At 47.0% G+C, this 14108-nt stretch overlaps 1 protein-coding gene across 1 annotated transcript in view; it reads left to right on the forward strand.

The window, feature by feature from the left end:
* The window catches only part of GABBR2 (gamma-aminobutyric acid type B receptor subunit 2), a 312749-nt gene that overhangs the window by 159388 nt on the left and 139253 nt on the right, over positions 1–14108 (forward strand). The window contains exon 5 of the mRNA XM_036330236.1: positions 7646–7711. Coding sequence (XP_036186129.1) covers positions 7646–7711 — 66 coding nt within the window. The remainder of the gene's footprint in view (positions 1–7645; positions 7712–14108) is intronic.

Below are 14108 nucleotides of genomic sequence, written 5' to 3' on the forward strand. Positions count from 1 at the left end.
AAGATAAAAGCAAAGAAAATCTAGCCCATGTATTGAAAAACAGGAAGCAGATGTGAAAATTACAAAACAATATAATTGCTGATCAAATATAATCATCCTGACCATAAATTCGAATGGGTCAAACTCCCTATTAAAAGGCAAAGACTTCCCGATTGTGCTTTGAAGAGGTAATTGTAGCTATTTACAACAGAGTGACACAGAAAGGTCAAAGGTAAAAGGTTGGACAAAGGTACAATATACCAAGCAAACCAAAATGAAACAAGAATCCCAGTGTTCATATTAGTGCAAAGCAACTACAAGGTTCAGGTGTTAAGGAGAGTCATTTTCTACAAATAAGGGTACAATTCACCAAGAGAATAACACACTCATGGACCATTATTACTCTAAATTGCATCTCACTGAAATATATAAAGAAAAGCCTGTTAAAAATACAAAGGGGAATTGACAGAAACACAAAAGTATTGGGAGCCATAACATCTCTCTGTGTGTGTCTTGGACAGATCACCCAAGCGAAAATAAGCAAGAACGTAGAGGAACTGAGTAATGAAATTAATCAGCTGATTTAGCAGCTATGAATCTAAAGAAATTCAGGAAATAAAACCATCTCTGTGTGATGAAGACCCCAGGTGGTTAAGCTCATTCTGGGCTTGTTCCAAACAAGGACCTTTAATATTAACTGTTGCCAGACCTGACTGGAAGGCCATCCCACAGAAGGGCTGCCCCGGGGTATTTCCATGGTGTGGCCTTGGGCCTTGTGGGGGAGGGCGCCAGGCTTCTGTTCAGTTCAGTTGCTTTATTCGCCTTCCCCTGAGCAGCCCCAACCCTGCTCATTCAGGATTTATATTACAGGAAAATCTCCTTATTTTATAAATTAGCTGACTAGCAGCTTTAATTCCATCTGTAATGTTAATTCCCCCTTACCATGTCACATGGCATATTCACAGGTCCTGGGAATTAGGACGTGCATATCTTTTGGGGGCCGTTATTCTGCCTGTCACTGGATGACCACAAAGATAGGCCTTGAGGTAGACTGTTCCCCGCTTTGCTCCATGGGAGAGTGGTAGTGGGAATTCTGTCCCCGCCCCAGAGGCCAAGAACCTGGTCTGTCCACCTGAAAATGCTGTTCGTACAAGAACCCTGAGGGGACACAAAGCTAGAATAAATTTTGTGCATCTTCCCAGCTGGCCAGTTTTGCTCAGAGATGTGGGAAGGAAAAGCATTATTTTTATCTTAAGATAAACATAGAAACGTTATTAGAATGCTAAGTATACCTGAATTTTTAAAATAAAGTAATACACTTTAAAGAAATTCATGCTTTGCCAGTGGGCTGTCCTGGGCTATTCCCTCTTCACTCCCTTAAGTATATATGTCCCCTGCTTCTCTGTCTTTAGGGACATTTCTGGTGAGGAAAAAAAGGTCTAAGAAAGACTAATTTTAGCTAAATAAAAGAGAGCGTTCATTCTGATGTGGAATCAGTCTGTCAGAGCCAGGCGCGACTTTGGAAGACATCTAGGCTGACTCTCTCGGGCTTCCCCCACGTCATAGCTAGACAGACCCCTTTCTCAGTGTCCACGGCCCCTAGTCAGGCCACTCCCTCAGCCTACATCATGACCAGCCTATAATAGCTCAGCTGCCCTGGGGCTCATAGCACCCCAGCCCTTTCTACAACATCTAACACAGTTTGACTGGATTTTTCAACAGCCCATTGGGATAGTTAGAGTGGGTCTGTGCTGGGCCCTTGAGAACCAGAAAGCTATTGAACGTGGGTGGAGACAGAAGCACAGGTGGCAGGAGATGCCAGATAACCCAGAGGTCAATGTCAGGTCAATCCTGACCTTCTGGACTCACACTCCTGCCAGAGGAAAGACAGAGCAGGGTGGCCTCTACTTTTCTGCTCTTTAAATGCACAGCAGCTATTGTGGTGTCTCGGGATTGCATTTGCCACTCAGGTCCTTTTACCTCACAGTTGCAGGACTGGTCTCCATGACTTGTTGCTGCAAACTGGATGCTGAGCTCCTGCAGCTCAGGCCTGGCAGGGTTGGCCTTCTCAGCCTGGAGGCACTGTATAGGAGGGAGCAGTCAAGCGTCAGGCTCTGGAGCCAGACACACCTGAGGTCAAAGCCTGCACAACCACTTCCACCTGTGTATCTTAGTCTACAGGAAGCTATTGAACGTGGGTGGAGACAGAAGCACAGGTGGCAGGAGATGCCAGATAACCCAGAGGTCAATGTCAGGTCAATCCTGACCTTCTAGCAGGACCCACACTCCTGACACAGGAAAGACAGAGCAGGGTGGCCTGTACTTTTCTGCTCTTTAAATGCACAGCAGCTATTGTGATGTCTTCCTTAGGATGAGGCTAGAAGGGAGCTAGCCAGAATAGTGGCTTGGTGGAGACCCGGTTAGCCTGGCCCCACAGGGTCTCTGGATCATAGCCTGCACTACAGAGCTGGGCCCACCTTTCAGCACAGGGGCTGGAGTTTTATACGGTGTATGTGTGTCAGTCACTGGCTGCTGTGGAGTGTGAGGCCCAGCGTAGCCTTCTGGAGCCAGGAAGCTCCTCCCCTTAGCTGAGAAGGGAGTGAGCTCTTAGCAGCCCACCCTCACTGCAGAGCTGGGAGGGGTATGCCAGTCCTGAGGAGGGAATTCAGCAGGACCAATGGCATCGGCCACACCTGGGGAAATCTCAATTTGGGGAGCCTCAGTTTGCTGGTGAAACTTTCCAGAGTGGGCATAATAATAGCACCTGCCTCCTAGACTGAGACTGATGTACTGCTTAGCACAAGTGCTAGAAGGAGCTCAGGAATTGTCATTTATTTTGACTTTGCTAGACCCCTGCAAACGGGTGTTTTTGAATTGGGTCATCCTTCTTAAGTGTCACTTTTGTGTGTATATGTGTGATTTTTAGCTCCCTTTAAGGGTCTCAGAGACACAGGGGTTCTAGAAAATAGATGAGACTGGCCTAGGAAAAAGGAAAGGAAATCCACCCAGAGTTTTGGCCTCCCACCCCTCCAAGCCATAGCCGTTTCCTTCCATTTTTGCCCCTTCCCTATGGGCATGGCTTCTTGAGGGCTTGAACATATGTCTCCTGCATGGTCTGCAACCTTAGATCTAGCCATCTGAGAAGAAGTTGTCATTTGTCCAGTCTCAGGTCATCTACTTATACTCAGGCGGCCCCTTGCAAAGCCAAGGGCCCATGCAAGGGCGGGACCTCTGCCATGTTCTGGGTTCTCTGTAACATTACATCTCGTCTCTGTCACTCTCATCCACAGGGACCTTGGACTCTCCTCCCCTATGTCCTTCTCCCCCAAACTCCTTAAACTGTCCCCAAGCTCTTTCCACTACTGAGGAGAGTATGCTCATACCCAGGAGAGCGTGATCCTACCTCTTTCCGCCCTCTGGACTTTCGGGGAAAGAAGCTAGTTATGCAACATTTAAAAGCATGATTCTGGAACTTCTGTGAGAGCATACTATGAGTGTTAAAACCCTATAAGATCCCCCAAATCCAAAACCTTTCCCTGAATCCTGAGTCTTCCAATAAATTGCTGCACCAGAAAGATGAACCAGGTGTATCATGCCTTTCATACTCATAGGACCACTCCTCGTGCACCTACCCTACTTTGAGAAATACCTCATACTCTTCATACTGCTCTCCAGGCCCCCAGTAAGGATTCCAGCCCCGTCGCATCTCCTTTTGTCCTCTCCTCGACCCTGGGATCCCAGGTTCCAGCTGCACTGGGTGCTGGCTTGTTCTCTTTCCTCCCAGGCTTCAGAGCATCTTACCCTCTCTTACTCACTGTCTAGAGCAGCCGTGGACAAACTACGGCCCACAGGCCGGATCCGGCCCGTTTAAAATGAATAAAACTATTGAAAAAAAAGACCGTACCCTTTTATGTAATGATGTTTACTTTGAATTTATATTAGTTCGCACAAACACTCCATCCATGCTTTTGTGCCGGCCCTCCGGTCCAGTTTAAGAACCCATTGTGGCCCTCGAGTCAAAAAGTTTGCCCACCCCTGCTCTAGAGACTGAATGAGTGTGAATATCTCCCTGTATCAAGCATAGACTGGCTCTGGATAGGATCTTTTCTCAAGGTACTCTGATGGTCAGGGAGCACCAACGTAAGACCATCAGTTTCGGGGTGCTGTGCAGTCTTGGTGGGAAGTCTTTTGCCTCTTTGGGAAGAGGTTAACCAGGTCACGGATCCCTTGGACCCCATCTAGTCCTAAGAGTCTAGTAGCACAGACCAAGCAATCCATCCAACTTGGTTGTCAAGGCAACAGAGACACTAAATGGTCCACAAATGGCAGAGCTGGTTATTTATCTGACAGCAGGTGGTCAGCTATGAAGATGTGGGTCCCTTGGTCCATTCAAGAAATGGACATGGTGAACCCAATCAGGCCCTAAGCTAACAGGATAGAAGTGCAAAGGTGATACCAGCTGTTGAATAACTAGTATGGGCCAGGCTTTGTGCTTGATGCTTCGTACAGCATTTATTCACTTCATCATGCATCCAATACCTATGTTTTGGTATTTATGCTATGACCTGTGCTTAGAGTTAGGAACCCAGAGATGAATCAAGTTACCCTCAGTCCAGTGAGAAAGATGGACAAGTAAGTGGTCTTGTGCCATGATAGAGTGCTCTGGGCCCACGGAGGAATAAATGGCCACCAAGACTGATGGGACAGAGATGGCCTCTCCAAGTAGGGGTGCCTGAGCTAAGGCATGAAGGGTGAGTAGCCACTATCCAGGCCGAATGAGTGGGGTTGAAGGGAAAGACTTTCTAGAGGGATGAGCTTACAGAAACAAAGGGGGATAGAGTGGGAAAATGAATGAATGAACAAACGAACTAATAGCAGACCTGCAGGTAGTTCATTCTCGCTGCTATGGAGGAGTAGTGAGAAGTGAGGACTAGTGAGAAATGTGATTGAGAAGTACGCAGGAGTTAGTTGGTAAAGAATCTTGAGTGCTCTACTGAAGAGCTCAGAGATTGCCCTATAAAGCTCAGGGAGCCGTGAAAAGATTTTACATGATCACTTTTGAATCTTGGAATGATCCCTTCATTGATTCTGTGGAGACTACGGAGGGTGGGACAGGACTAAAGGGAGGGATCCGGCGGGGAGGCTGCTGTGGTTCACCGAGTAGGGAATGATGGTGGCTAAACCCAGGGCTGTGGGGCTGGAGGACAGGGATAATTGGGAGCTATGAGCAGACAGAACCAACAGGTCCTGGTTATGGCTTGGATGAAGAAAGAGGAGTGAATCTAAGATGACTGCCAAGTTTCCCAGCTGGGGTTGTGGGGTGGGAGTGGTTGGTGACACCAGTCTCAGAGCTGGACAGCGCAGGAGGAGGAAGGGGCTTGTTGGGAAAGATGATGAGTCCATTTGGGGACATAGTGAGCTTGAGGTGCCTGGGAGAACCCAAGGAGGTATCCAGTCGGCAGCTGGAAAAAAGTATCTGGGTTGGACTGAGAGATTTTGGAATTCACAGCACACAGTGTCGGGGGGCTTGGTATCTGGGGTCATGAATGAGGTTGCCCAGGGAAAGTGATGAGGGCAGAACTGAGGGGAACACCAGCATTTAGGGATGGACAGAAAGATGAGGAACTGATTCTGAGTGGGAGTGACCAGGAGGTAGGAGGGAACCAGGAAAGAACATCATGGAAGCCAATAGGTGGGTTTCATATCATGAACCCTACAGCCACCCGCAGTATCTCTTCTTCAGAGATGGGGAAATTGAGGCTTCAGGAGAGTAAGACTAAGGATCTTGCAGCTGGTCAGTGGTGGAGCTGGGATCTGAACCAAGGTCTCTCTAATTGCAAAATCCAATAAGCTGTTTCTACTATATCATGTTTAGCAACACAGGGTTTGGCACAAGTAGATGTTCCATAAATGTTTGCTGGACAGATACTGTTAGCAACAAGAAATGCTAAAAGATTTCCACAACAAGCATAAAGACCCTCGAGTGTGCCTGGGAGCATGTCCACAGAACGGAAGCGGCTTAGAACTTTTTATAGCATCGCAGACATGGTGATGACAAAGGCTGGCCTTCCTTCAACTGCTCTGTTAATGATCTTTTAAAGTCCTTTCAGAGCAAGTGGGTTTTTTTTTTTCTTCTTTCCATTCTTGCTTGCAAACGAAGGATGATTTTAGAATCCAAGCCTTTTTTATTTTGCTAAAGTACATGATGAGTAAAATGGCCTCCCAGTCAGCACTTTCCAATTTTGAAAGATGCTAAAAACTGATATTTAAAAGCATGCTTCTCTTCTTTATGCTTCAAAGGGTCTTGAGGCCTGTTGGAGAGTACAGGATGAACAGCGGGAAGGTAGCACCACCTGCAAGGCTGTGCCTCACTGCAGAAGGCAGGAAGTGATGGGGGAGGGGGTGGGCATGCAGGCCAGGACCCAGCTGGTCTGGTGGCTGCACAGCACGGCCTCCTTCAGCCTGTTCTCCATGGGATAGGGCCCAGCCTGGGTCCTCACCCCCTGGAAAGCAACCAAGAGCCCCTTACCCTGACCTGAGAGGGATCATCAGAGAGTAAATGTTTGTTGAATTAATAAATGAGTCACAGAAGCTGTTGTACAACTTATACCTATTAACCACATTGAAATAATGAGAAAATAAATAACCACTTATAGAGCATTCGAATATAGATTTTCCTTTGAAATGAAGATGGGCCAGGGGAAGGTTATAATACTGGATAGTATTTATTGGACAGGAGCCGAGTTAAGCACTTCATAAGGATTATCTCATTTAGTGCCCCCAGCAACCCTGTAAAGCAGGTATCACCATTATCCACAATTTGCAGATCAGGAAATTGAGGCTACAGTGGAAAAAAGGTGCCACCTGAGGCCACCCTTAAAGCCTGTTGGTAGAGCTGATATTTGAACAAAGCTCAGAACTCAGGCTCTGAAACTTGATTGGGAAGCTTTGTGGATTCCAGGAAGGTAGAAAAGTCTAGAATAAGTGGCAGGGGCAGCTCAGCTGGGTCTCATATCTCATTTGTGCAGACACCATCCTGGGCACCTAGGAAGCTCCCTTCCCTCCTCTGGCCTCAGTTTCCCTGCATGTACAGTGCAGAAGATTAGACACTGTCTCTGCACCCTGCAGAGTTTGGAGAAGAGCAGGGGAGAGGCCAAGGCCCCTTAGAGCTGTCAGCTTTAGCCTCCAGCCTGTGCAGACTTATCCTACGGCTTGCCCAGAGACCAGGGAGGGCTGACAGCAGGAACCAAGGGAAAATTGGCCCCAAAGAGGGCCAGAGAATCTGAGGTTTCCCTGCCTGCCCTGCTCAGGCAGAGCTCTTGGCTTGGAGCCTGGGGTGCACAAACATTCTCTGCCCATAGCCTCAAGCACTCTGGGGCAGTGATGGTAAACCTATGACACACGTGTCAGAGGTGACACACGAACTCATTTTTGGGTGATTTTTCTTTGTTAAATGGCATTTAAATATATAAAATAAATATCAGAAATATAAGTCTTTGTTTTACTATGGTTTCAAATATCAAAAAATTTCTATATGTGACACGGCACCAGAGTTAAGTTAGGGTTTTTCAAAATGCTGACACGCCGAGCTCAAAAGGTTCGCCATCACTGCTCTAGGGTGTGCCATCATCCACTCACCTTTACATACCTGTCCTTCTGTCCACAGGGCAACGACGTGAGGATCATCCTGGGCCAGTTTGACCAGCATATGGCAGCAAAAGTGTTCTGTTGTGTAAGTAAAACTTTGATCACGTCTTTGTGTCTTTGGGAAATTTCACAATGTTTTTTCTCCGACTCATTCTCACTGCCTGATCGGTGAGTGAGGTCCTAGGATTGGAGTCTGGAAGCAAAAGTGTTACTCTCACTGTTCTTTCTTCTTTTCATGGAGCTAAAACCCCAGGGCTCAGAACAATGCCATCGCAGAAGGAACCAGTGGCCGTCGTTTACCAAATCCACGGCCTAACCTGGTGGGTAACCTGCTGATCCTAAGTCCCCTCGACGCAGCCATGCTCAGCAGAGGCCTGCAGTGTGCAGTGTGCAGAGGGAGATACCACGTACGGGGCAAGGCAGAGCTGCCTCAGACCCCGCCCTGCCCTGTAAGCAGGGCTCAGGGTCTTAGCTTTAGAGTTAACTGTCAACTATGCATTATCAACCTCTGAATCCTTTACAATTGTCTGGTGTGTGACAGGTGACAAAGTACTTTTTTATACCTTATCTCATTGAATCTTTCCAATAACCACATGAAGCAACTATCATGAGCTCATTTTACAGATGAGGAAATAGAGGCCCAGAGAGCAACAGGGGCTTTTCAAAAGCCATTTGCCAGTTCATGGCAGAGCTGAGGTTCATGTCTATTCACCTGTTGCCCATTGGATCCTCTTTTCCGTATGAGGTTCTAACCTCAGTATGTATAGGTGTTCTAACACAGGAACTCAGTCTTTCCATCTTGATGCCCTGGCTCCCCCGGGTCTGCCCTGAGTCAGGAGAAAGGTCAGCAGAATGAGAGCCCAGTGATGTGAGTCGTCATCGACCCAATAGGCTCTTCCTCTTAGACTGAGCTTATTTTGGGTGTAGTCTCTAGTGTTGGGCCACAGGCCTCTATTTCCTTGAACTTTTGTCAGTAACTTGGACAAATTATAAAAAGCAGGCATGTAGGAATTTTAGAAGTTGTGATATATGTGGGATGACAGAGTTGGGGTGCAAAGAACCTTAACAGTCTGGAACATTTGATTAAATCCAAGAAGATTAAATTTAATTGTCCTAACAATAGGCTATAGTAGAACAAATCAAGCCGCCTAAGTCCAGGGTGGTAGAGGCATAACTGAGGAGTTCTGTATGTTGAGAGCAAAAGAGACATTGGGGTCCTTGTTGACTTCAAGGTTACTATGAGTCACCAGTGTACGCACAGCTGCCAAAGGAGGCAAGGTGACCAGACTGCATGTCCACACTCAGGATGGGTGGTCCCTCTGCTCTGTGCGGGACAGACTCTGCCTAGGATGTCCAGCTCAGCTCCTGGTGCCTGTTTCAGACCAGATGCAGGAACTGAAGAGGCTGGAAGCAAGGAGAGAGCAGTGGCTGGAAGCCACAGTTGCACAGCGATATTTCATCCTGAGGGCCCAGGGGCAAAGTGAGAAATGCCTGATCATCTCCCGAAATCCCAGGGAGGAAGGAGAAGCTATGAGGCTGACATTTCAGGAGATCCTGGGTGGAGCTGAGAGCTCTGGAGTCTGTCTGCTTGGACTTGAACCCTTGCTCTACTTCTTGGTTACTGAATTTGGTCTTGTTGTCACTTTCTGAGCCTGTTTTCTCACCTGTAAAGTGGAGATAATAATAACAGCTGTCTCATAACATTGTTGTGAAGATTAAATGAGCAAAAACACTGCATAGCACCTGATTCAGATAGGGAGCCCAGTAAATGTCAGGGGTCTTTTTAGTTTGTCATGGAAGGTCTCAGGTGTCTAAAGGACTGCCAGTGTACTGGAGAGTTTACTAACTGATGGACTTTACAAGGTTGTATTAAGCATCTTATGTATCTGTTAGGCATAACGAGTGGTCATTTCATATGAAAACCTAAGGAGGAACATGAGAAAAATTTTAAAGACAGCAAATTGATTTAATACATTTTACTTCAAAAATCATAAAACCTTATACATTTACCACGTAGGGTCCAGAAATAACCCATTTTGGAAAGGAAAATAATTGGAGATGTGATCTCTTTTAGGGAAAAGGCTGCTTTCCCTGCCCCCTTCAATATCCCCAGGTCTTGAAAGCAGCTGGCACATGGTGGGTAATAACTCCAAGAAATATAAATTGTAATAAAAATGGTCAGTATAGGCACCGCACTGAGCACTGGCCACCTCATATTTGCAAGAAATGCAGATACTGTAAACCTCATGTTCTGATTTGAGCCAAACTGGAGCTCAGGCATGACTGTGATTCCCCTGTGTGCCATGCACTGGGATTGTTTTCTGAGTAGCATTTCCAGCCGTGGCTTCGCTTCAGAACAGATGGCGTGGCTGTCTCTCTCTTGACCCAGAGCCCCAGGCTGCCTGCCTTCCACATGGCATGGGACACCACCCTACCTTCTCACCCCACTCTTCTCTTTCCTTTTATTGGATTTTGATACTTTCAGATGGGCCTTCCCTTAGCGTCTTTGCTGGCTGCTTTGTTCATGCAGGAGTTTCTCAGAGGTCTAGGGTGGATGTTTATTCCGTGTGTCAGACTCTCAGATGGATCTGCCCTCCAGCCGTTCAGTCTTATCTGGTTAGGAAGGAGTTTTCTGGCAGGTCTGGAAGGTCCTGAGGGGAGTGTACTCGGTGTCTTCACAATGGATCACGACTGGGGTGTGTGATGGAGGGGTGGGGTTTGCTGCTCAGAGCAGAGACCCACAGAGAGAGCCTTCCTGCCCATGTCGGGGACAGAGCACATGCTGCATGGAAACACTGTGTCCCTGCCATCCAAATGCCGCAGTGCAAACTTTGCAGCATGTTGCTGTGTTCTTGAGATTGGAACTGCCACCCAGTGGGCGAGCAGGCTCCAGCAAATGTAAGGCCTATTTATAGCCCTGTGGCAAAATGTTCATTTTGGCTCCAGCACAGTCCAAGCATAGCATGGTGCTTTTGTCTTCTCCCTCCTTGATGGTCTGGTGTCAATTCTCCAGCACTCTGACCTGGGTTCTGGTTTTAGCTCTGCCAGCTGTGTGACCTCGGGCAGGTCAATTTGTATCTTTAATCCCTGGCTGCCTCACCTCTAAAATAGAAGCAATGATCTCTGACCCGTCAACCTCATAGAGTTCTCAAGAGGCTTAAATAAGGCCACCGAAGGGAGACCATCGTTCCAACTATTAACTGCTTTACTGATGTGAGCATTTCTAACAGTATTTTAGTAAACTAGATATTATAGGGAAACTAGGGGCCAGTGCACGAATTCATGCACCTTGAAAGGAACTGCGGGCCATGAGGCTGTGGTAGGCACAGGGGCAGGTCTCGGCCCATCTTCCGCGCCCCCCTCCCCTAACCCCTCCCGCTGCAGCCCCCGGTCCCCTGTCTGCAGGCAGCCCCATCACACCCCCACAGCTCCACCCCCTGATAGCGCTGAATGATCTGGACCAGCGCCGGGCACCGGCAGCAGGTGCAAGTAGCAGCTCCGGGGCTGGCTGCGGGTGCGAGCAGAGCCCGTGCTGGCAATAAGTGCAAGCGCCAGGCAGGACTGCAGCATGCGGGAGCAAAGAATTTTCAGTAACCACCAGAGGCTCGCCCTGATGATAGTGACTGGTGCCCTGCCTTGGTCTGGTGCGCCTGCTCACCTGCTCCACAATCCTGTCGCAGCCAATGCCTTCCATGCTCTCCACACGCCCCCTGGTGGTCAGCGCACGTCATAGCAATCAGTTGTTTGGTTGTTCTGCCATTTGGTCTATTTGCATACTAGCCTTTTATTATATAGGATGTTCTTTGTGTATGGGGAGGAGAGGAGGCAAAAGGAAGATTAATAAAATAAGAAATGGGATTTTTAAAAAATTTCTCATCATGGTTCCCTGTCTATAGTTAATAGGAACCAAAGCAGTTCATGGGACTAAAGAAGGTGAGCTTAGGACCGCCCGTTGCCATATGGCAGGGCCCATTTGGTGGCTCGAGATCTTGAGACCACATTCTTACCAGAGGCAGAGAAAATGAAAACCCAGGTGACCAAGTAAACGGGAAATGTGTTCATTCAGTCACTCCACATTTGTTGGGTAACCTCTGTACACAAGGCACCATGCTAAGTACTGAGGACCCTGGGAGGAGCAGACACCACCCTCCAAGAACTCCCCATCTGGCAAAGGAGACAGCAAAGCATACCAGTAGCTACTTAGAGCTCACATATCCAACAACCTCAGCTCTTTTGAACGTGGGAGTCCCAGCGGCTTCTCCATAGTTGCTTTACAGTGGGTGATATATTTAAGTCCAGTCTACCTCCCTTTTAGACCCTCACCAAACCTATTTACTTTTGCTCTATACATATGTTTAATAGTCCTTTCATTCCAAGCCCATACCAGTCTAAAAGCATCAGCAAGAGGGACTTGATGACCAACAAATCAACAAACAACAAGTGTTGGAGAGGATGTGGAGAAAAAGGAACCCTTCTGCACTGCTGGTGGGAATGCAGACTGGTGCAGCCACTGTGGAGAACAGTATGGAGCTACCTCAGAAGACTAAAAATGGAACTCCCATTTGACCCAGTGATCCCACTACTAGGAATATATCCCAAGAAACCAGAAACGCCAATCAGAAAGGATATATGCACCCCTATGTTCATAGCAGCACAATTCACCATAGCTAAGATTTGGAAACAGCCTAAGTGCCCATCAGCAGATGAGTGGATTAGAAAACTGTGGTACATATACACAATGGAATACTATGCTGCGGTAAAGAAAAAAGGAACTCTTGCCTTTTGCAACAGCATGGATGGAACTGGAGAGCATTATGCTAAGTGAAATAAGCCAGTCAGAGAAAGATAAATACCACATGATCTCACTCATTTGTGGATTATAGAGAACAACATAGACTTATGAAAAGGGACAGACTCAAAGACTGAGAAACAGCAATCAGGCTATCAATCCCCAGAAGGAAAGTAGGGGAGGGCGGGGGTAAGGGGAAGAGATCAACCGAAGGACTTGTATACATGTATATAAGCCATACCAATGGACATGGACAACAGGGGGATGGGAGCATGAGTGTGTGTGTGGGGGAGGTTGGGGGTTAATGGGGGGGATGAGGACACATTTGTAATACCTTAACTAATAATAAAAAAAAATAAAAAAAAAAGAGGGACTTGATGACAGTGAAAAGTGACTATCTAGATCTGACAGCTAGAAAGAAGACAAAGCCATAAAAAGTGGATCCTAAACTCCAAGTTAAACAGTCCAGGGCCATTTGGTATTTGGACCGGTTTTCTTTATTCCCATGAGCATCACCATCCATGGCCCATAATAATGACTAATGTTCACAATGAAACTCTGAGTTACCCAGAGGACAAGGGAACGAGAAGGAGCAGCTCAATGTTCCTGAGTGCAGTGTTGGACAGGCCTGGTACACATACTATCTCATTTAATTCTTACGCCAACCCAGTGATATGGGCTATGCTTTCCACAGCCTGTAGATGAGAAATGCGAGGCCCAAGGTGTTGTTTGCTAGTTAAGAGCGGGTGTAGGGCAAAGAATCTTGAGCTGCTTGACTATAATCTTTTTTTTCCCCCAGAAAGTCAGGTAGACAATTTTTTATCTTCATAAAATTGACTAATGTTCTAAACAAAGTGTGGTGTCACTCAAATGGACTAAACTTCTGTTTTCTGGAAAATTCACTCACAAGGAGCAACTCCTAATGGACGGTCAAAGAGCTTTCACTGCGAGGCTCCTGACTTCATGCTCAGTGCTGCCTCTCAGTTACCACATGGGCTCTGTCCTCGGAGAGTAATGAATATCTGACTAGAAGCCCTCCTCCTGTCCTTGCTCTGTATTTATGGGATCTTATTTAATGTACATTCCTAGTAAGTGGGGCTGTCTTCTTGCCTCAACCTGTTAAGATTGAGAAGGCTTCCCAAAAGTTTTGTTTTGTTTTATTTTGCTAAAAATGGAGGGGAATTTCGAAAAAATGGACTTTGAATCTACGTAGAAACTTCATTCTGGACCCAATTTTGATGGCACATGACATTCCCACATAGTAGCATTTTCTGGGTGCATCTAACCCAGTGGTTCTCAACCTTCTGGCCCTTTAAATATAGTTCCTCATGTTGTGACCCAACCATAAAATTATTTGCGTTGCTACTTCATAACTGTAATGTTTCTACTGTTATGAATCGTAATGTAAATATCTGATATGCAGGATGGTCTTAGGCGACCCCTGTGAAAGGGTCGTTCGACTGCCAAAGGGGTTGCAAACCACAGGTTGAGAACCGCTGATCTAACCTATCAAAAAGTATGCTTTTCCTAATCTAAAATTATCACAATGAGAACCAAAGCTGCCCTAACTGGTTTGGATCAGTGGATAGAGCATTTGCCTGTGGACCAATGGATCCTGGGTTTGATTCCGGTCAAGGGCATGTACCTTGGTTGCAGTCTCCTCTCCAGCCTGGGCTCTGGTCAGGGTGTGTGC

The sequence above is a fragment of the Myotis myotis genome, unplaced genomic scaffold (assembly GCF_014108235.1).
Source record: "Myotis myotis isolate mMyoMyo1 unplaced genomic scaffold, mMyoMyo1.p scaffold_m19_p_12, whole genome shotgun sequence".
NCBI lineage: Eukaryota > Metazoa > Chordata > Mammalia > Chiroptera > Vespertilionidae > Myotis > Myotis myotis.